Below are 24,575 nucleotides of genomic sequence, written 5' to 3' on the forward strand. Positions count from 1 at the left end.
AAAAACAGAAATTGCTGGAGAAATGCAGCAGAGCTGGCAACATCTGTGGAGAGAAAGCAGAGTTCACATTTTGAAACCAGTGACCCTTTTTCAAAACTGGAGTAAGTATTAGTGCCTTCTACTGTGAAGACTAATGCAAAGTACTTATTCAACTTCTCTGCCAATTCCTGGTTGCCCATTATTGTTTCCCAGCCTCTTATTCTCGTGGACCTCCTTTCACTTTGGCTTCTCTCTTCCTTTTCATATCTTTAAAGAAACTCTTGCTGTCTATCTTGATATTACTTGCAAATTTACCCTCAAAGTTTATTTTCTCCCTCTTTGTTAATTTTGTCACCAATTTTTAGTGTTTTTTAAAACTTTCCCAATCTCCTGGTTTCCCACTAATATTTGCCACTCTCAGGTTCAACTTGAAACTTGTAACTAAACCTGCTGGCGAGGCTGCCACTACTGTTGTTTGGTGAATTATCCTCTAACTTGTAGAAACACAACATCAACACTATGGCATCTCTTCCTGCCTCATCCTAGACCATGATTACACCATCAAACATTAAGTGATCATATCCTAGGTTGTCACTGACCTCATCTCCCTTCTGCATCAACCCAAAGGACCTCCATATCCTGCTTCTACCTTCTTCCCAAGGCCTACAAACAGAACTGACCTAGTGGATTCACCATTTCAACTTGTTCTTGACTGATGGAACTTATTTCCTTCTGTCTCAACTCAATTCTTTTCACTTCATCCAATCTCTTCCTCCTTCTCTCTCTACCTCTTCCAAGAATGTATGCCACTTTAATAGTTTCCAGTTTCCCAGCCATATCTGACTGCTTTACATCATTGATACCCATTTCCTTTTGCCTGCATGCCCAACTAGGCGGCTGTGGAATCTCTGTTACATGCTTGAACAGAAGCCCAACCAATCCCCATCCACTGCCATCCTCCTGTACCTGGCTGAACCTTTCCTTACATTGAGTCACTTCTCATTTGACCCCATTTACCTCCTCCAAATATATGGTACAGTTACAGCAGGCTGCATGAATCCTGGCTACGGTTATCTTTTTTGTTAGATATGTGGAATTTATTCTGCATCTATGCTCATCAGACCCTCGCCCTCATTCCCTCAGATTAATGGCGTATCAGTGCTACATTCTGCTCTTGCCCCAAACTGGAAAGTTTAATCAATTTTGTTTGTAAATTCCATCCCTCTGTCTTCCGTATGATCCACCTCTGATTCTTCCCCTAACTTCCTCACCTTCTCCCTCTCCATTTGTAGTGATAAGCTGTCAGCAGTATAGGTACTCACTGTAAGCTTATTCAGTGCCACAGCTTGCCACAATGCACCTCCCTTCACTCTCAATTCCATTTTCCCAGTCTCTCCTCTCTGATATATCTGTTCTGATAGTACAGCCTCCCCTATCAGAGCTTCCAATATGTCTTCATTTCTCTTCAACCATTGTGACTGACAGCCTTCTCAGCCATGTCCACCTCATTTCTCACAGCTGCTCTCACTGATTCCACTCAACCCCAACCCAATAATAGCATTCTCATCGTCCTCACCTTTCACTCACCAGCCTTCACAGGCAATGGATCATCCAACACCATTTCTGTCATCTACAAAGTCATCTTGCCTCCCCCTCCTTCCCAAACATTTCAAAAGGATCATTCCCTCCATGACACCCTGCTCCATTCCTCAATCATGTCCACCAATACCTCCCCTTCTCAGTTACCTTTCCATGTGATTGCTGAGGAAGCAGTACCTCCCCTTTGCACTGTCCCTGACCCATAACACGCCTTCCAAATGTAGTTACATTTTACTTTTACGTATCTCAATTTGTATCTGCTGCTGACAGTGCAGTCTCCACTGCACTGGGGTGGTGTGGGACCAAACACAGATTGAGACTTATCTTTCCCCAAACAAGCATGACTGTGTTTATGATCAATTGTCATTTTAATTCTCTGGTTTACTCCCAATCTAACTTCATTTCTCAATTAGACACTTTCACACCTTCCAGACTCAACATTGATCAGATCTTAACCTCTGCCTGCACATTTTTTTAAGACATCCACTTTCAAAGATGATGATTCAGCAATTTTCTATTTATACCTTTTCTTGACCTGATTTTTGTTCTTTACTTATTTGATTACCATGTCCTTTTGCTTTGCATCATTATTCGATTTTTGTCATTCCAGAGTATCACAGACTTTTCCTCAGAAGTCTTACAACAACTTGTCAAGGGCAATCTTGGATCAATAGCAAATAATTTTCTTGCCAATGATGAAAATGATTGACTAAACTAGATGACATTTAAAATAGGATCTTTGTCTTTTTTAACCATTCCATGGCCTGCTGATGCTGAGGAAGACATTTGCTAAACCTTCAACAAGGTGCCAGAGGATAATGCATTATGTCAGAGCCTGTGGAATCGGGACAATAGCACAACAGATTACCTGTGGCTTCAAGACAGAAAGCAGAGAGTTGAAGTAATGGGTTGTTATTCACAGTGGCAGAAGGTGGTGTGTGGTGTTGTACAATGGTCAATACTGGAACCACTGATGCTGTTCACAACGTACATTAGCAATTTAGACTCTGGAATCAAAAATACTATTTCTAGTTTGTGAATAGTGTCAATTTGGGAGGGTAGCCAATACTAAGGAGGACCACAACAAATTACAGGAGGGCAATAATAAGCTTAGTGTTTTTAGGCAAATAATTGGCAAATAAAGTTCAATGCAGAGTACACTTCAGTAGAAGGAATAGGGAGGTCACTTGAGGAGTGACCTGAAAGATGTCTAAAAGTTATGAAAGGTTTTCACAGATGGCTACAGAAAGAATGTTTTCTGTTGTGGCGTGGATCATAACCAGAAGAAAACAACATAAATTGGTCATCAAGGTTACTAATAAGGAATCTGAAAGAAATTTGTTTATCAAAAAAGTGTTGAACCTGAAGTGAACGGAAGTTGGAACTCATTATCAGAGGGAGTGGTTAAAATGAATAGTGTAGATACAATTACAGGGAAGCTAAAGAAACATGACAGCGAAGTGAATACCAGGTACAATGATCGATTTAGAGATGAAGAAGGGTATGTGGAGGGAGCACAATCCCCCATTTGGACTGGTTGGGCTAAATGGTTTGTTTCTATACCATATATACCATGTAAACCTGTGTAATTGCCAATCTGAATGAGATCAGGTAACACAGCACAGCCCAGGGATCTAATGTGAGATCTTCCTGAGCAGCATTATCACACTGCAATTACTCATGGAACCATTAACCCTCCCCCCATCTCCCTTTTTAAAATTAGCTGGAGAAGCACCAAGTTTGCTGCGTTCGTGTTTTTGATGACCTGTGATTTCTGACTCCATTGTAATGCAGTCTGAGTGACTATAACATTGACACTGTCTGTTGTAGGGTATTAGCTGTATGAGAGGGGAGAGGTGATTTGTGGCAGTAAGTTTCTGCTTCCAGGGGCGAATTTGTTATTTCGGGATAAAAAAATCACACATCATACGATGTAAATTGAATTATGACATACTTTGGGGCGGGGTGCTGTAGTGTTTCAGTATCCCAACCTTTACTCGCAACTCAAATTTGATTAGTCTCTGAGGGAATTTCTCCTCCCCTCCCTTCACCCACTCGGTGACTGGATTCGCTTTGCTAAATCTTTGTTCACTCTAAATGCATTCGACAAGTTTAAAGAGTTTCAAAAAAATCGGCGCCTAAAAACTGAACGGCACCTGAAGAGAGAGAGAAAGCAAGAAAGAAGGCAATGAATAAACAAAGTCATCTACGCGTTAGATTTGTTGTGATAAAAGCAAAATATTGCTCAATCATTCTGCTTCTGTGATCCCCTTTACTCGGGAGTGAGTTTTGCAGGTACTTAAATCCAGGCAACAGATTCGTGCCAAGTCGGTCTGCCTGAAGCATGTTTGTCTATTGGATGCCTTTAGAGTGTATGCAGATCACAGGGTGATAAAAGTCAAAGGAGAGAGAGAGGGAGAGAGGAGGGAGTCAGCGCTAGCTCGGTGCTCGTCAAGACAGGATAGGAAGCCTCGCTTTAAGAGCACCTACTACAACATGGCTGCGTGCACACATCTCCCCATGTCTCTCCTCTGCCTGCTGCTCTTGGTGACCGCGATTGCAGACGATGGGGCTCATTTTCCAGAGGAAATCCTGTTGGAGGAGTCGGCCTTACAAAGGCCGAAGGTTTTGCTGGCCATCATAGCCCGGAACGCGGCGCACACACTGCCCTACTATTTGGGTTGCATCGAGAGACTAGACTACCCTAAGGACAGAATCGCTCTCTGGTGAGTTTGACTTGCTCGAAATAGATTTGTCGTATTTGCTTTGAAAAATAAACACCTTTAAATGACCCCAGTATTCCCACGATACATCTAGTGAGCTGTATCTGTCTGAGGAAGATTAAGTGTGAGCAGGGGATGTGAATGACACTGGCTGAATTCTTGATTCATTTTTTTTTCCCTCGGCTACCGGCTCAGTGGGAGCCCGGCTAATATTTGCACCACTTTCAAATAAACGATTTAAAGCGTGTTAGCAGGTATGGAGAGGGAAAACGCCTGGGTCGTTTCCTCCAGTTTGGCTGATGTCTTGTCGACAGAGACACCTGTATGAAATATTCTCAGGGATTGTAGACGGGGGGGACGGATTGGCCGCTTTGTTTATATGGTGTTACGCTGTTGAAATGTGAGTTGGTGTGGGCAGTTTGGGCTCTCGGTGTCGGCGCGTCTCATTTTGTTTCTGCTTCAGCACAGAGCTTTATTCAATCCCATTTATTCCCGGAATGGGTCTGATACGAGGCCCTGCGTGGGTCTGACTACCTGTCAACGGGGCTAACGGGAAACAGCGGAGCCCCATCCCGAGCTCCATAACATGTCCTTGGTGTTACCTAAATATAATGGGGGGAGTGGGAGTTGGAGAATAGGGAGAGAGAGAGAGGCGTTTCTCCCCTGGATTTAGCGACGGGGTCTGTGTTCTGTTGCACTGCGTTAGCGCCGCCCCTTCGCTGATGCGGCCAAATCAGAGGCGGATTTAATCCATTCCAATCCCCCCCACCCCCCACAGCAACACCCCCTTCCCCAAACCCGACTCTATATAAATGTTCCGCACCAACAGGCAGCTCCCAATCCTGCCACCTCTCACCGGTATTTATAACCTCTACGTAGACGTGGGGAAACTACTGCTTTGTATTTTAGGGAGATGTGTGTGCGGTGGGGGACGGGGGAGAGGCAAGACAGAGTAATCGCGCGTTGAACAACTGAGCTCAGAACATCTGCAGTGCCTTTGATTTTTTTTTGTTGGATAGCGTCAAACTCCAATGTTTTGTTTGTTTTCTTCATATGCTACTGTACGGAATCGAACTGTTTTAGAGACTATATTTATGAATAAAGTATACTTTGAGATAAAAGAAATTACTGAGCTCCCATTCCCCTAGGGCTGTATACCAAGCCCCTTCAGATCTCACGCCCATACCCCATTTTCTACCACCTGCCCCCACACTGTGGTCTGCACATCTTTCCTTTGCACTCCTCGGAAGGGTTTTTTTTGCCCCGAGGTTTCAGGAGGATAGTAGAGTTTTTTCCCTGCCTCCCACGAATACTGTGACGAGGAATCCAGGCATGACATGACACATTAGCGTTAAGGTAAACTTATTTAAAGTAAACTTTATATATTATGACATTTCCTTGGAACATCTTTTTCCCCCTTTTGAAACGTTTGGAGAGAGAGGAGAAGGTAGTTAGTTCAGGAGGAAGACGGTTCGGGGTTATTTCTAACGGGCTGACACCTCCCTAGCTGTTAACCAGTTTTGATGTATACAGTACAAATGAGCGAGATCAGATTGAAACTGCGTGGTGGGGAGGATTGTCTCGTCTGGCGTTTGGGAGGCAGCGCTGATCCGTTACTGTGTAGAGTGTGTGAGAGTTAGTGAACTACTAATGATGTTGACAGTTCATCAGTTGAGAGTTGGAGGATGTTTAGTAGCAGGGGTGGTATGTGTGTGGCCTGCCTCTACTTTGAATCTTCGACATGTGATGTTTGTTTGGCTTTTCCTAGAAGTCTTATTGTTAAACAAATAAAACGGAGGGGCTTAAAGGCGTAAAGGTAACGACTGCGGCTGGTCATTTGGTACGATCAATCAGGCTGATAGTGGACTAGGTACATTCATCCATTCCTTGTCGCTGTCGCTTACAGTTATGACAATATTTTGTTAATGAACATATTTGATAGGGGATGGAAGAGTTGCGATTAAAGTCCCTCTTTTTGTTTTACATTGAAAATGCTAACATCGCTACTTCAATAATAACAATCTGGTCCTTCTGCTCGATCAGGTACTTTTGACCGGAATAAAATGAAAACCAGAGTTAACGTTTTGAGTCCAGTTCTGAAGAAGGCTCACTAGACTCGCAACGTTAGTTGTGTTTTTCTCCCTCGTCACAGATGCTGCCGAGTTTCTCCAGACTTTCTGTTTTTGTTTTAAGGTTTTTGACTGAGCCCTGCTCCGTCTCTTTTTTTTTGGACATGAATACTCGTTGAATCTGTTCGAGATTTATTTACACTCGCCCCCGATTTGTAAACATTGGCTGTCCCGGAATCTCTGGGACTGAGGAGGAATCGTGCAGCCTCTATCCGCAACAGGACAGCACCTTCTTCCCAGGATAAGAATCCAGGATGGGGGAGCAGTTAGACCGGCATATGTTAGGTCGCGTCCTGCTTTTATCGTTTTTGTTTCATTCAGCGCAGGGAAGGGGGGAGCAGAAACGGAGCCTGATGCCGGTCAGTCGTCAACCCTTTGGCAATGGGGCAGGCAGTCTGTCAATGTGACTCTTTTAAAAACGCACCGAGAGCTTTCCACTCGGCTCTGTGTGTGTGTCTGCAGTACAGAGCTAAGCGTGTTGGGCAGCCCAGACTTCACCCGCCCCCGCCGGCCCATCCCCATATAGGGCAGCGGGAGAGCATTCGCCATCCAGTCAAACAGCGCCTGGGTGTCCTGGTGGACTCTGAAAGTGGGTGACTTCCTAACCTGCTAGCCGACGGCGTGGAGCCTCAGCACATCGGGCAGCAAGCAGCCAGGAGACTGATCACAGAGCCCCCCTGCTGGGGAGTTGCCTCTTCTATCAGGCTATTCGCCAGCTCCGAAGAAGCTCCCTGCTTTCAATGACGTCCCAATTTTACCTGTAGAAGAAATTACAGTGGCTACAGACACTGCTTTCTTTTCTAGATCTAGCAGTGACGCTGTCCTGTCCTGCTTTAGCACCCCATTCTTCCCCAAATCCGGTGTTACTCACGGGCATAGGGGCGGATTTAATCCGTTCCAGCACCGCCTCCACCTTCATGTTACTGTCTGCAAATATCTTAGCTTTTATTCTCAATACTCAACACAGCTCTCTCTCTCTCTCCGCACGGATGTTGTACAATTTCTTCGGGAAAATAAAGTGTTAACGTGGGAAGGGAAACCAGTCAGTGGCTATCCTGTGTTTTAATTGTGTTTGTGTGTGTGTGTTTGACTGATAAAGTTTCCCGCGCACTACAAAACAAGGCTGAACAGCACAGTTCCGGCATGTGCAGTGGGATCCCAAAGTATCAGGCAGGCTCCAAGGAGGGGTTTCCACATCTAATCTCCAATATTTTCACATCTGTTTCTTTTCCCTGGACTGAAGAGCCTGTTTCTTCCAGGGTTTTCTATCCAGAAGTCCCTGAGCTGGGTTATTTGTGTGGAGAGGTCTCTGATTCAGTTAGACTGCAGTTTAGCCCGACGTCAGCTCCTTGCCAGGAGAACCCCAGACTGGAATGGGGTGGGGGGGGGGGAAGAGAAGGAGCAGTGGTGGTGGTGGGGGTCAGGTCAGCCTATTAAGTTTGGAAGCATCCCTAGCAGTATGTTCAGGTAATGTTTTGTTCACTTGAAGTCTATAAAACATTATGGTATCTCTCCCTGTCTCATTCGAGTTTAGTTCAGACCTGGGTTCTACATAGAACAACAGATATTGAAGAACAGAAGGAGGAAATTCACTTCCCCTGCCTTGCCTATGATGTACTGATTCTCTGTTGTAATTTCATTTCTGTCAGTTTTCTCAAATTAGACCTTTTCAAGTATTTGTATCATTGTCTTTAAAAAGTGGTCTAGTCTGTACTCCAATATCCACTTGCAGTAATTTATTCCTCGGCATAAAAGTACTCAGTAAAACCGGCTTCCTTCTCCCTTGACCTTTGGTTCTTCAAGTGTGAATCCTGTCTGGGTCCCCTTATTCCCCATTCATCCAGTAGCAGGAACAATCTTTGGCTACTTATTCTGTGAAGTTCCACAGTTCACTGTGCCAATTGCTTCTCTCTCTCCATCTCCTGTCTCTATCCCTAGGTCCCACTCAACATGTTGCTGCCACTCTCGGCTCTGCTGGGAGTGCAAGGCTTACATCTATCCCATTCCGCAGTCACTGTCTCTTTCTGACCTCTAGCCTAATTCTTCCCCTTCCCTCTCTGCTCTCTCCAAACATCATTCAGCAGTCTGCCTCGACTCCCATTCCTCAGCCTCCCATCCTGAGGTAATGTCTTAAGAGCCCATTATCCAGTGGCAAAATTAAGAAGCAATGATATTACCAGCCTGGATGCCATTCATATTCTGTATTTCACTTAAGTTGTTCAAAGTTAAATAAAAAGATACTTCCATGTATTTGGGAGTGAAAGAAACAAATGTTTAGCAGTGATCATGATAAATCATCTTCTCAACAACTATTAACTGTTTGTAGTCCCTATACTTGTATTTCATATCTGAATAAGTTGCTTCTGAATTGGATGTCAGCACATTCAGTGTTGGTAACATTACATGAATATTGTATCAGTCTGCGTTTTTCCAGTCAACATTTCCATCATAAGTTCTCATGCTCAGTGGCAAAATGATAACACTTGCTGATGATCGGCATGAAAGCTGCCCACAAAACTCGAGCAATCTCTATGCCATTAATTTTCTTTCCCAACACTAGTTTGAATCTGACATGAAATTAAGGGAACCTCTAGGCATCCAATGACAGTGATGTCATCAAACAGACATTCGTGTCAAAGTATTCTCACAGATTGCAAACCAGAAACTAAAATACAGTGATCATCTTTAATTTCTTACTAATCTAACAGAGACCTGCAAAACGTTTGCTGTCAGTTTAGTATCTTTATCGAAATGTCTCTTTCTAATGCAGGATTTCCAGTTATTGTTTCGTTAGAAACTTTAACAAAATCAAAATTTCCCACTATAGAAAAAGCTGTCTATTTGTAAAGACAGACCTTGGAAGATGAAGTAATAAAAATTTTCGCAAGACAATTTTTTCAGCAATTGTAGTACCTTAGGGCTTAGTATCCTATTCTAGCTACTCTGCTTTAACAAAATGTAATATTCTCAGGGAAGTGTTCGGACTGGTAATCCAGAGTAAAAGGGCAAGATCTCTCTGAGTTAGTGATTTCTAATTAATTAGTGTGCAGGAACTTAAACATTGCACTCCACCATATCTTCAACTGTGTCTGTAAGACTCACACCAATCAGAGAAATAATCATACAGTTTTGCCTCATCACTACTGCAACATTGAGGGCATTAGTAATGAAATTTCTCCATATAATCCTGTCATGCTGTAATTACTGTCTCACACCAGTGGAAGCACTGCAACACGGGAAGTGTAATTACAATGCAACAAATTTACATCGACGGTTTGCATTACGAATGCTTATATAGGAGTTTAACATGGAGATGTATAAAATTAAGAACCGGATGTGCGAATTTAAGCAAGAACTGAGAGCTGTTTACATGTCTAATTATTTCACATCAGAAAATGGTGCCTCATTGTAAGGTTGCACATGACATTAACTATCCAGTTGCACTGTCAAAGAAGGTTACTGATCCAGAAACATGAAGACGATTATCAAATTTAAATGTTACATACATTGTCTAAAATGTACGTCAAAGGACCAGTCCATTCTGATTATCTAGTCTGCGTGAAACTTCTACCATCTCTTTTCTTCTAACCCAATCAGTACATCCTTCTGTTCCATTCTCCTTTTTGTGTATCTAATTTCCCTTTAAATATCTCTGTTAATCACTTCATTGCCCAGTCACTTAACTGGTACATATCCATTTGTCTCTTTTCATCCTTTTCCACCTAGTTTTGTATTGTTAGCAAACCTGGATACATTATACTAAGCCTGCTCGTCTAAGTAATTGATAGAGCTTATAAGTAGCTCAGGCCCAACTATTGCTCCTTGTAGCATGCCACCTCAAAAGTGACTTGTTTGTTGGTATTCTCTGTTTACTGCTGCTTAAGCAATCTTGAATAATGCGAATAAATTACTCCTAATTCATGAGAGATTTTCCGTATATTCTCCAGGTGAGTGAATATATTGCATTTATGGGGCCTAGTTTTGGCTACTTTGATTCATAATGAAATCTTCTCTAAACCATGGTATCAAACTCTTTCATAATATATATCTCTATTATGTTTCTCCTCAGTCTTCTCCTTTCTCGATAGAAGAAGCCCAGCCTATTCAGTTGTTGCTGATTCATTTAATTTCTGGTAGAGTTCTTTTGAGCCAATATCCCTACACTGTTTTTGTAATAGGAAAATCAAAACTGTTAGGGTCTCACCAAGGTTTTAGACATATTTAATGTAATTTCTTTGCTCTTCAATTCTGTCCCTCTGCAAATGTACCCAAAATATTTGTATTATTCCTTAATGATCTTATTAACCCACATCTCTATGTTTAGTTTATAAGCATTGAACTATAGATGCTGAAAATGTCAGCTACAAGAGTAGGTCAGAGGCTAAGACTCCTGTGGTGAGTAACTCGCTTCTTAGCTCTCCAAAGCCTGCCCAATATCTACACAGCACAATTCAGTGATGGAATACTGCCCATTTGCCTGGATAGATGCAGCTCTAACAACACTCAAGAAGCTTGACACCATCCAGGTAAAGTAGTCTGCTTGATTAGCATCACATTCTCAAACATTCAGTCCCTCCATCTCCAGTACAAAGTAGGAGCAGTGCGTACCATCAACAAGATATGCTGCAAAATTCATCAAGCCTCCTTAGACAGTGCCTTCCAAATCCTCGAGCACTTCCATCTTGAAGGACAAGGGTAGCAGATACATGGTATCAACATCACCAAGCTCTTCTTCAAGCCATTCACTATCCTGACTTGGAAATATATCACTGTTCCTTCGCTATCACTGGCTGCCCTCAGAGTGATGTCACCACAGCACTCTGACTAACCTATCCATAATTCCTAGACTGGTTGCATTCGACTGATCATGGATCCCTGGCCTCTAGGGTGACCAAGTGCCTAACTGACCCTGGCTAATCCCCTGGAATGGAATTGGACAAGACCCTTGACTAGCTGTTGTGGTCTCTCCTGACTGACCCTCGTTCTCCTTTACCCTACTAAAACCTGCTGTCTTTTTCTGTCCATCTCAATACACTTCCCCCAATCCCATGCACTTTAATCTTGCACATTAATCTCTAATGCGGGATTTTGTCAAACACTTTCCAAAAGTCCAAATATACCACATTGACTGGCTCCTCCTTGTCAACTCTCTGAAAGGGAGGTAGAGAGAAAACACCAATTATAAACCAATAAGTCTAACATTGGTAGTGGGGGAAACTCTTGAATCCATTATCAAGGACTTTATTGCAGAGCATTTAGAAAGCCGAGGTAGGATCAGACAGAATCAGCGTGGATTTATGAACAGGAAATCATGCTTGACAAATCTGTTGGAATTCTGTGAAGATGTAACCAGTAGAGTTGACAAGGGGGAGCCAGTTGATGTGGTACATTTGGACTTTCAGGAAGCTTTTGACAAAGTCCCGCATAAGAGATTATTGTGCATGGGACTGGGGGAGTGTGATGAGATGGATAGAAAACTGGTTGGCAGAGAGGAAACATGGAGTAGGAAATAATGGGTCCTTTTCAAATTGGCAGGTAGTAACTCATGGGGTGCCAGAGGGATCTATGCTGGGACCCCAGCTATTCACAATATAAATTAATGATTTTGATGAGGGAACAAAATGTAACATCTTAATGTTTGCAGATAATACCAAGTTGGGTGGGAGGATGAACTGTGATGAGGATGTAGAGATCCTGCAACATGATCTGGACAGGTTGGGTGAGTGGACAAATCAATGGCAGATGCAGTATAATTTGGATAAATGTGAGGTTATTCACTTTGGAAGCAAAAGCAAGAAGGCAGATTACTACCTGAATGGCTGTAAATTGGGAAAGAGGAGTGTGCAGAGAGACCTGGGTGTCCTTGTGCACCAGTCACTGATGTTAAGCATGCAGGTGCAGCAGGTGGTAAAGAAGGCAAATGGTATGTTGGCCTTCATTGTGGGAGGTTTCGAGTACAGGAGCAGGGATGTGTTGTTGCACTTATACAGGGCCTTGGTGAAGCTGCACCTAGAATATTGTGTACAGTTTTGGGTTCCTTTTCTGAGGAAGGATGCACTTGCTCTTGACGGAGTTCAGCGAAGGTGTACCCAGCTGATTCTGGGGATGGCAGGACTGAATGCTTGTCCCAGCCATCATCCAACTGCTTCTTTACAACAACATCCCTCCACGGCCACTATCCTCCATGAGCCATCATCCACTCAAGTCAGTATCAACAACCCCGTCAACATCACCACATCAACATCCCTGCAGTTGGACCAACTCACACATTATTTAAGCCCTTCACTGTGGTACTTCGGAGTTCAGGGGCACCCACGACTTGCATACTTCTTCCGAGTTACTTGGTGTGGAGGGACTCATATTCGCCCAATGCAGGTGCAATACTTACTGTTTACTGTTCACTCACTCTGCACTTAATAGGAAGCTGCCAACTCTATTTACTTCATATTGATCTCTTAGTGCACAGTCACTGACTTCAGCACTGACTTGTGCGTTCTGTGCTTCTACAGCCTCTGTGTGGGTTAAATTGTGGGTTTTTTTAAGCACATAGGCCCCTCAGTACTTAGTTATGGACTGCCAGCCTCTGTGTGGGTTACATTGCATTTCTAGCACAGAGGAAGGGTCAGGCAGCTTGTCACAGTGGGAGTGCTGACTAGTTACTATGCGTTTCGCTGCACGCCACTGTGTTACATTAACATCACACCTGCATTATATACCAGTAGCTTACATAGCAAACACACTGTGTTTCATCAAATGGTCCAGTCAAAGGAGAGTCAAAAAGGCAAACATAGAAACGTAGAAGCTAGGAGCAGGAGGAGGCCATTTGGCCCTTCAAGCCTGCTCCGCCATTCATCACGGTCATGGCTGATCGGCGAACTCAGTAGCCTAATCCTGCTTTCTCCCCATAACCTTTGATCCCATTCATCTCAAGTGCTATAGCTAGCCACTTCTTGAATACATTTAACGTTTTAGCATCAACTACTTCCTGTTATAATGAATTCCACAGGCTCCCCACTGTCTGGGTGAAGAAATGTCTCCTCATCTCCCTCCCAAATGGTCTACCCCGAATCTTCGTACTGTGATCCCTGGTTCTGGACACACCCACCCTTGGGAACATCCTCCCTGCGTTTACCCTGTCTACTCCTATTAGAATTTTATCAGTGTCTATGAGATCCCATCCCATTCATTTGAACTCCAGCGAAAATAATCCTAAACTAGTCAGGCTCTCCTCAGATACCCTCTGACTGTCAGGAATTTGCATTGTCCAGCTTCTCAGGGATTGAGAGGACACTTGGGAATCTCGTTTCAATAAAATGAAGTAATGGCTTTAATGAGGTGCAACTGCGTGGAACTATAGTAGTTTCCACTGAATGGCAAGATTCTGATTTCACCATTGAAGGCTTGAGGGAGAATATCATAAAATATTTTGTCAATATCGAGATTCTAATTTCTCATTCTTTCCGTATTTTCCCACTTTCTTGCTATTACCAGGCAGCTGAATATTTTTAGCATTTTCTGTTTTTACTTTGCTGCTTCTAATGGTGTGTGAATTGACACTGCAAAAGCTGTTTGACCCGTATTATTTTGGTTCTGTACATATAACTTAGACATTGAGAAGGATATTACCTTTTACATTTTGCAAAGGCTTTCCAATTTATTGTGCACCTTGTGTACTGTTTCAGTATATACCTCAATAGTACATCTTGCATGATTAGTATGTGTGGTTGTCTATGTTATGTGGCAAAAGTAACATGCTGCTTGGCATAGCTAAAACAGATGAAGGTTAACTGCATAGGCCAGTTTTGGCAATCCATTGAAGCATTAAAAAAGACAAGAGCCTAAAAGACTTATTCTTTTGATATTTTCTGAGCTCAGGAATGTGAACGATCTCCATATATTCAAAGAGTTTAAAAGTTACTTTTGGTGTACAGAATTCAAGGTGTGAAAGGCGGGAGGGTTATAGGGTGTTTGAGGAAATAAGTTTACACCCAGAAGGTGGTGGGTGTCTGGAATACATTACCTGGGAGGATATTTGAGGCAAGAAGCCTCATAACCTTTAAAAAAATCCTTGGATGAGCACTTGAAGTGTCATAACATTCAAGACTATGGGCGTAGTGCGGGAAAGTGGGACCAGTATAGATAGTAATATATTTTTGGCAGTATAGACTTGATGGGTCAAAGGGCCTCTTCTGTACTATATGATTCTATGATCCTAAGATCAGTATGTGAATAAAATCTGCTAAATATGTAATTTAATTCCTTACATAAAAAGTACTTTAAAACCATCAAGCACATTGAATGATAACCAGTGTTCAGAAGCAGTCTGTGTAAAACTGGAACTTGCACTGAATACTGAGCCTTAACTGTGTAGTTTGTTAATTTAACACTACGCACAAGGAATCTCATGACTGAGGGCCCCTTATTCAGTTGAAGTTCTGATCAAATGCTTGCTTGTGCTCAGAGTGTCCACATGTAGCTTCAGGTTTGACAGATATCAAATAGTTACTGGAATTAGATATTTAGGAGCCTCAATGCTGACACAATCATTCTACAGTGTAGAGTAATTTCTTATAGGTTTTATGTGCAGAAAAATGTTAGGATAATGTGACATGTGCAAAAACAAGTCATGGGCTAGCTATTGTAGTGGGTACAACACAGATCCAAAATGCTTGGAATTAGTAGACTGAGGAAGATAGGGTGTAGGAATTAAAAATACCTGTAGATGACCACCTCGAGGATAATGGTGGTGGTAGTGTAGCGGTGATATGGTGGTGTAGTAATCCAGTACCCAGGCTTATGTACTGGGTACATAATTTGAATCCCACCGTGGCAAATGGTGAAACTTGAATTCAATTTAAAAAAAGTCTGGAATAAAGAGCTGGTCTAATGGCAGCCATGTGACCACTGTCAAATATTGTAAAACTCATCTGGTTCACTAATGTCCTTTAGGGAAGGAAATCTGCCATCCCTAGCTGGTCTGGCATACATCTGATTCCAGAACAATATCAATGTGGTTCACTTTTTAATTGCCCTCTTGGCAGTTGGAGATATTCGATTAAATTTAATGTTTTAACGAAGATCTGTAGCTCGGGTTGCAGTTGGAGTTGTTGGTTGGTATTCCATAAATGCTGGTCTAGCCAACAACACCAACATTCTATGAATAATTTTTTAAATATGATAATAGACCTCAAATGAGAATTTTATCACACGATTTTAGTAGTATACAAATTGGAAATAATTAAGTGAGTTTATGATTGATTGTAGAAATCTTATGAATAAAGTGCTGAACAGAGAAACAGTGATTGGAAATATATGCACTGGGGAGTATCAATGACATTTTTTAAAAAAATGTCCGAAACAAGGGCATATGATGATAAAATTCAAGTCAGGCATTTTAGGGTGATTCAATTCTTCACACAAAGAAAGCAAGATCTCTCTCCCACTAAAAGCTGTTGAGGCTAGGGTTCGTTGTAACTCGAAGCCTGTTGGATTAAGAGACTCCAGTTGGGTAAATGGAGCAAAGATATAATTTGTCAACGACTCTTGAATAGCAAAACAGGCTCAAGGGAGTGAATGGCCTGTTCTGTTCATATATATGGTGTACTTTTAGTGGCCTGATTGATGCATCTTCAACACGGGATACTACGGATCACGTTGTCCAAAATTCTGACCAGCAGCTTGATCCTTCGATAAGTTACTGGTGATGAATGGGTCTTCTTGGTATTATCAGTTCTACATCGCTGTAAGATAAGGCCAAAGATGTATTTTATATTTCTTAATAAACTAATGGGTTTGCTGAAAATGTTCTCCTGGGCCTACTAATTTAAAATTATAGCATTGTCCAGGTAATTGTATGATATTTCTTGTTTAGTTTGTCTGTTCTCATTCATCTTTTATGTGTTTTGGATCAATCAAATACTAACAACTGTCTAGTTTCATGTCCATTTTTCCCATTTATCTCATTTACTTTGCCTTAATTGAGATTTGGAATTGATGAGGGATATAATTGATGGTGTCTGTTCAATCAATCTGTCAAAATTGTTTCATGATTGACTTGTCCTCATTAAAGAAAAAGGGTTGACTGATCTAACAGTTTATTACATTTCTAAAACATTTTAAAGTGCTTCACAGGCAATAAATTATTGACAGGATGATCTATTTATGGTACTGTTGGTTGAGTTGAGAATCCTAGCCAAAAGGATATGTCAGTCTGTTAACTCATGGTTTGCTTCTCTTCTGATTTTCTGATTTCCTGCCTTCCAGTCTCAAAGGCACTGATTTACACTGTAGATGGATACATGACCATAAGGAGCACTTTACCATCTTAAGCAAGATACTGTTCCCTTCAGGACACATTACTACAAGTTTCATCATCTAAGAATATGTGATAAATCAGAGAAGTGTGTTTTCCCATTCGGTAAACCCTTGTGCCACTTTTTAAAATGTGCTGGAAACCTGGATTTTAAAAAAAGTGTGGGCAGGGGAGGGGACAGGGTGGGGTTTGAGGAGAAGGGGAAGAGCTAAAAAGTTTATTTCTGATGTCTTTCTCCAACCAAATGACCCATTTCAAGTGTCCGTTTTCCATCTCCTATTCTAATAAATGACAATGTTCAAAGAAAATGCAAAACAATGACGATGTTTACCGATCACCTGAAGATTTTTCTCCTGGATTTGCGCAGCACTGTATCTTTAATTCCTGTAGACTCGCAGGAAAATTCAGGAACATGGACACTTCAAACTCCATTCTATCCTCAGATGCTATCTATGCATAGCGATCCTTCCAGTGGAGACCACAACGTAGAGATTAGTTGGGAGAATACTGTCAAATTTCTCTCTACTCAAGGGATAGTGTGACCAGTTGTCTACCCGACTCTCCTGGTTGGGAACAGCTCAATTCCATATGACCTGGGACAATACTGGAGCATATTGCACAATATTACAACATGTGCACTTATTGAGAGGCTATAGGGGATTCCTTTTCTCTTACTGATCGATCAGTTCATCAGTGAGTAAAAGCCATGACCAATACTAGTCTCTGTTTTTGCACAAAATAAAATACACATTATGTTGAATGTGCCTGAAGAAAAATTCATTTTTCTCTGGTGGAGCAAATGATTAAGATCCTCTAACAATCTGCTCATGAAATTTGCAAACTGATCCATCCTGTTGCCACCTTACACAAACCACAAACACACTCCCACCCATCTACCTTCCCTCCCCCATACACATACCTCCCTCCAATATACTTATACAAGCCACCACTGTCTCCCCCGTATGCACACTCATAGGCTGTTTTTTCAAATGGGCATGTTACTTAATTGTTCCCAACTTTAGTGCAGAGCATGGAATGTTTGACAGCATTTTAAAATGTCATTTCACTAAGCAAGGGGGCAGTTAAAACAATTCATAGCTTCACTAGTTGTCACTAGACTTATTTAGCTTATTGATTTCAATAATCAGTTTCCAGGAAGAAAATTGCATGTAAACCAATGTTATCTAAAATTGCGCTAGTACATTTCTTCTGTTAAAATCGTTACTTCAAATTGCTCCAAATAGCATCTACGTTAAACATCTTTCTCTTCTTTTATTTATATAGTTAGTAATACTCCCATCAGACTAAAATATTTCATTACTTCATGAAGTATTTGCAGTTCAAGATAATGTACTACGAGTATATTCACATACCGCCTCTGGTAAATTATGCTCAGTAAGCGTAATGATGGGAATGTATCCATCAACCAACTGCTTAAAATAACAGATTATCTGGCTATTATCTCATTACTATTTGTGAAATACTGTTGTGTGCAAATTGACTGTGATGTTTCCTACGATACTCGTGACCACGTTTCAGAAGTACTTCATTGGCTATTAAACATATTAGGACCTCCTGAGATCATGAAAGGGAATATATAAATGATGCAGAACCAAGATCTGTCTCATTGGATGACACTGTCACTGCATGTTTTTGTAAAATTGAAAGCAGCTGTACATAAATGATGTCTGTTCAGACTTAAGACTGCCATTATGTCACAGTGCTGAGAAAAGATAAGTGCTTTGTTTTTCACTCTTGCATGTAATAAACATGTCCTTTAGGACCGATCATACAGATTAATTCACCCCAATTGTGTACCATTTAAGCACAGGTTCCAAATGATTTAATATTTATTACATATTCCACTGCAGGATGACCATTCTCATACTACGTGTACACTACATTTCTCATGACTTTGTATGTCCTGCTGGTCCAGTTTACAAACTACTTGGACATAGCAAGAACTACAGATGCTGAAGTCAGAGTCAATACAGTATGGAGCTGGTGGAGCACAGTAGGTGATGAAGGGTGTAAACCCGAAACTTCGACTTTCTTGCTCCTCTGATGTTGCCTGACCTGCTGTGTTCCTCCAGCTCCACACTGTATTGACAGTATCTGAACTAGTTTAAGTTTATAGGAATTAAGGATTCAGTGTGAGTATTTGAACTGATGTGTTCTCTAGAGACTTTCAAACACAAGTCTAAGATTACAATCCAGTCAATACTGAATGGGTGCTGTATTGTTGGAGCCTTTAAGATAGATTTTGTACTCAAAGAGGAATAAAGAACTTAGAGTCCTACAGCAAGGAAACACACCCTTTGGTCCAACTTGTCAATGCCAACCAAATTTCCCAAACTGAACTATTTTCCTGCATTTGGTCTATATCCCTCTAAACCTTTCCAATTCATGTACTGTCCTAGTGTCTTTTAAATGTTGTAACTGAACCTGTGTCTACCACTTCCTCTGGCAGTTTCACCAATAGAATCTGGAACAAAGATTATTGAACTCTCTTTCAAATTTTTCTCCTCTGTCCAATAACCTGTTTTCTCTGACTGCCTGCCTACATGTGTGTGTTGTCATTATGTCCTGCCAAATCATTACCCCCTTTAAGCTATATGATGAAAACACAGAGACATTTCTGTGTGGAAATGGATTGTTCTGATGTCTGTAAGCACAGTAGTAGCTGCACTTCAAATGTTCTAGGGCTTTAAAGTTGGTTGGACATGCTGATGTTGTGAAAGGCCTATATAATTCCAAGCAGTTTGCTCCTTGTGTCAAAATTATGTAGAATAAGCTTAACTGTACAATATAAGATGACGGACATATGAGGAAAGACTGGATCGTCTGGGCTTGTATTTGCTGGAATTTAGAAGAGTGAGGGGGGATCTCACAGAAACATGTAAAATCGTGATGGGACTGGACAGGCTAGATGCCAGAAGAATGTTCCCAGTGTTGGGGAATTCCAGAACAAGGGCACACAGTCTAAGAATAAGGGGTAAGCTATTCAAGACTGAGATGAGGAAGAATTTCCACAGAGTTATGAACCTGTGAAATTCTCTCCCACAGGAAGCTGTCATGGCCAGTTCATTAGATATATTCAAGAGGGAGCTGGACGTGGCCTTGCAACTAAAGGGATTTGGGGGTACGGGGAGATGGCGGGAATGGTATAACTGAGATTGCATGATCAGCCATGATCATATTGAATGGTGGTGCAGGCTCAAAGGGCCGAATGGCCTACTCCTGCGCTTATTTATGTTTCTATATTTCTAATTACTCCGCTACCATTAATGTAGGAATGGGGAGAAATAAGCAGCCACTTACACTAACTTTAAGATCAGTACGCTTCTTACTTAATCTAACCTGTCAATCTGTGTGGTGGCTTTTAATTCGTAGAAGATATTCTTTCAGTATCTCCTGGAATCCTGCACAGTAAATGTTATCAGCTGCAGCTGATAGTTAGATTCCTGTTCACAATTTACAATATTGCGCTATTTATTTCTTAACTTACTTTTTGGCAAGGATTTTGGATAGATGTTCAATGTTCAATATTCAGAACTGCTTTGGCAGATGTCATTAAGATGCTTGGATACTTTGGGAAGCCTGCATATGGAATAACTATACTTCCAAAACGTGCCTGACTCATTGGCCTACGGGTATGATTCTTGTGATTCTGTAATACTTTATTTGTTATGTCCCCGACTGCTTATGGTCAAATATCTTTCAGATTGTTCAGACTTGTAAATATCATTTGATAGTGATCCCAGCATAATGATCAGAAAACCTATCTTTTGACTTACTTTATTTTTTCTATTACTTCAGGGCTATCTTCATGTTCTCAAGAAGTGGGGAAAACGTCAAAAGTTTCAACTTGAGTATAAACTTACGATAATGAGTGGTTCAGATAGCTTCAATTTTAAATTTATGATTCTTGTCTTTTAAGTCTTAATTTGCCAACTTAATTTGTTCAACAATATTTAAAGAAGCAAAAATAAAAGTAATATGCATGACTACAATTAATATTAAAGCATAAAAATTCCTCATTAGACAAATATTAGTTTACTAACTCTCTGTTAGACTGTATTTACAGACCTGCAGTGTAACTAGTGCTTTATATTCTCACATGCTGTGTAAGTGTCCTAGGTTAGATCTTCTCAACAGCAATATGTCCTGCTTCCCTCCACAGACTTTAGATCAAATACTTGTTGGCTAATAAGTATTCCCAGAGAGCGCTGTGCCTCTTGAAGTAGACTCAAAAACAGTTGCAAAGTTGAAACATCTGCAGTAATCACGTGCCATTTTTATGTTTGAACTGCAGGGCTTGGCTCCTACCTTGACCAAGATTGCATTGAATTAACCAGACAATTGTAGGAACATTTTTCTATTACTGTATTCTGTATTAGGTCTCCTTGAGTGAGCCTGAATTCATCATGTACTGTTTCTAACTGAATTAATTGAAGCCAAGCCAAAATATTTATTACTGTGGCTATCATATTACCTTAACTTAAACCATTTGGGAGTACCTTTTGTAGCAGCCATGCAATCGTAAGGTTTTACCAGGCTATCTTTGAGTACTGTACATTGTGATTCTCCATGCCAATGTAGCAGGATATTCACAGTTCTCAGATCCTATTAAAACATCTTAGTTTACAGAAGGAGTATTTTATACATTTTTTTTATAAGTATGATGTGGCGATGTATAATTAACTGCAAGGTGCATAATTGCAAAGTCCAGTTTCAGCAGAAGCATTTATTATTCCATTTCGTCATAAAGAAAATAAAGCAAGAAACAATTGAATTAGTTAAGGGCAGTTAATGACCCCCCAGGACGTCCCAATGCTTTTTATAAACAATTAACAGACATATAATGCATAAAGTCATGTCCATGTGGATAAATTAGGTGAGTTTTGGGGTTTCTGGTTGAATACACCCATCTCCACCAATCTGCTGGAGTTGCTGTGAAAGTACTTCACCTGACGAAGGGGCGACACTCCGAAAGCTTGTGTTGTCAAATAGACCTATTGGACTATAATTTGGTGTCATATGATTTCTGACCTAACCCACTGATCTCATAGGCTTGAAAGGATTACAGTGAGTGACCGATCTGTATCACCCAGTCTCTTTAATTTGTTCTCCTTTGGTGGCATTAATGTGTATAGTATTAGCTCCATTCAGAACCTTGCACTTCAGAATGTGTGTGTGTCTCTCTCTCTTTCTCAGCAGCCCTTTTAATAGAATTGGAGGTATCTGCAGGACTCTATTGGCTGAGGGATTGGAAACCTTAATGGTTTGGTTTCTAGCTTCCATTTTTGTTGGTAAGGTTAACATTAAGAGGTACAAAACAGGCTGGAGTTCCTCCTATGATCTTCTCTGATTGGATTAGATCACTCTCCTGCCTGATCCTTTAATACCTGGGACAGTCAAGCAATCTTCACAGACAAACTACTTGCCAAATATTGAATTCGCCAGTAAAGTTGAAGCCCGTGGAATAAAAGAAAGTGGCCGCACAGTTACAAAATTGGCTGAGAAAGAGGAGACCGAGAATAATGGTGAAGGTAGTTTGTTGGACTGAAGTAAGGTACAAAGTGGGGTTCCCCAGGGGTCAGTACTAGGACCACTTCTTTTCTTGAGATATATTGATGACCCAGATTTGGGTGTGCTGGCACAATAGAAACATTTGCAGATGGCACCAGGGGGGTAATAATAGACTTCAATACAGGCAGTTTGATGGAGTGGGCAGACAAGTGGCAGGCAAATAAAAGCAAAATACTTTGGCTGCTGGAAATCTGAAACAAACATTGAGAATGCTGGAAAGGCTCAGCAGGTCCGGCAACATCTGGAGAAAAACACAGTTAATGTTTCGAGTCTGGTGGGACTCTTCTTCAGAACTAAGAGGTGTTGGAAATTTTTTTTAAACTTGTGACAGAGGCAGAGGAGCAACAACGATGGAAGAGCCCAACTCATTAGTTCAAAAGATAAAGCTGAGGCATTTGCAGCAATCTTCAGCCAGCAATGCCGAGTGGATGATCCATCTCCGCCTTTTCCATTGGTTCCCAGCATCACAGATGCCAGTCCTCGGCTAATTCCAAGTGATATCAATAAACAGTTGGAGACACTGGATACCGCAAGGACCCTGACAACGTTTAAGCAATAGTATTGAAGACATGTGCTTCAGAACTTGCTGCACCCCAAGCCAATACAATACAGTTACAACACTGGCTTCTACCCGACAATGTGGAAAATAGCCCAGGTATGTCCTATGCGTAAAAAGCAGGAAAAATCCAACCCGGCCAATTACCGCCCCATCAGTCTACTCTCAATCATCAGTAAAGTGATGGAAGGTGTCATCAACAGTGTTACCAAGCAGCACCTGCTCAGCAATAACCTGCTCAGTGATGCCCAGTTTGGGTTCTGCCAGGGCCACTCAGCTCCTGACCTCATTACATCCTTGGTTCAAACATGGACAAAAGAGCTGAATTCTAGAGTTGAGGTGAGAGTGACTGCTTTTGACATCAAGGCCACATTCGACCATGTATGGCATCAAGGAACCCCAGCAAAACTGGAATCAATGGGTATCAGAGGGCAAACTCTCCACTGTTTGGAGTCATACCTGACACATAGGAAGATGGTCATGGTTGTTGGAGGTCAATCATCTCCACTCCAGGACATCTCCAGGGCATTATCCTAGGCCCAAAGATCTTCAGCTGCTTCATCAATCTCCTTCCCTTCATCAAAAGTAGAGATGTTTGCCATTGATCGCACAATGTTCAACACCATTCGAGACTCCTCAGATACTGAAGCAGTCAATGTTCAAATGCAACAAGATCTGGACAATATCCAGGCTTTGGCTAAGAAGTGGCAAGTACCATTTGGGCCACACAAATGCCAGGCAATGGCCACGTCCAATAAGAGACAATCTAACCACCGTCCCTTGACATTTTCGAGGATTACCATCACTGAATCCCCCACTATCAGCATCCTGGGGAGTACCATTGACCAGAAACACAACTGGGCTCGCCATATACATACTGGTCTACACAAGCAGGTCAGAGATTAGGAATACTGTGACAAAAACTCACCTCCTGACTTCCCAAAGTCTGTCCATCATTTACAAGGTGCAAATCACGAGTGTGATGGAATACTCCCCACTTGCCTGGCTGGTTGGCAAAGCCACAGCACACAAGAAACTTGACACCATCCAGGACAAAGCAGCCCACTTAATTGGCACCGCATCCACAAGCATCATTCCCTACACCACCGATGCTCAGTTGCAATAATGTCTACTGTCTACACGATGCACTGCAGAAATTCACCAAAGATCCTCAGACAGAACCTTCCAAAACTCCTTTCATCTGGAAGTACAAAGGCACAGATACTTGGGAACACCTGTAGGTTCCCCTTCAAATGATGCACTATCCTGATTTGGAAATACGTCACTGTTTCTTCTCTGTCGCTGAGTCAAAATCCTGGAACTCCCCCACCCCCACCAATTGGCATTGTGGGTCAACCTCAGTCCTGGACTAAAGTGATTAAAGAAGGCAGCTCACCACCACCTTCTCGAGGGCAACTAGCAATAGGCAAGAAATGCTGGCCCAGCCAGCGATGCCCACATCTCAAGAGTGGGGAGAAAAAGGCTTTCTGAAGTTATGGAATTCAATGTTAGACCTCGCGGCTACAAGATATCTAAGTGGAAAATGAAACATTCTTTGATCTTGCGTGTGCTTTATTGGAACATTGCAACTGGCCCAGGACAGAAATGTTAACATGAGAGCCAAGGTGCTGTAATTTATTGAAATGGCAAGTAACTTGGAGGTCAGGGTCATTCCTACAAGCAGA

The 24,575-nt window shown here is 41.7% G+C and overlaps 1 protein-coding gene across 1 annotated transcript in view; it reads left to right on the plus strand.

Annotated features, from left to right (window-relative positions):
- Positions 1 to 4,033: 4,033 nt before the first annotated feature.
- The window catches only part of LOC109935226 (procollagen galactosyltransferase 2-like), a 131,673-nt gene continuing 111,131 nt past the window's right edge, over positions 4,034 to 24,575 (plus strand). Inside the window, exon 1 of the mRNA XM_048602031.1 lies at positions 4,034 to 4,304. Coding sequence (XP_048457988.1) covers positions 4,075 to 4,304 — 230 coding nt within the window. The 5' untranslated portion in view covers positions 4,034 to 4,074. The remainder of the gene's footprint in view (positions 4,305 to 24,575) is intronic.

This window comes from Rhincodon typus, chromosome 10 (genome assembly GCF_021869965.1).
Source record: "Rhincodon typus isolate 14 chromosome 10, sRhiTyp1.1, whole genome shotgun sequence".
In the NCBI taxonomy this organism is placed as follows: Eukaryota; Metazoa; Chordata; class Chondrichthyes; order Orectolobiformes; family Rhincodontidae; genus Rhincodon; species Rhincodon typus.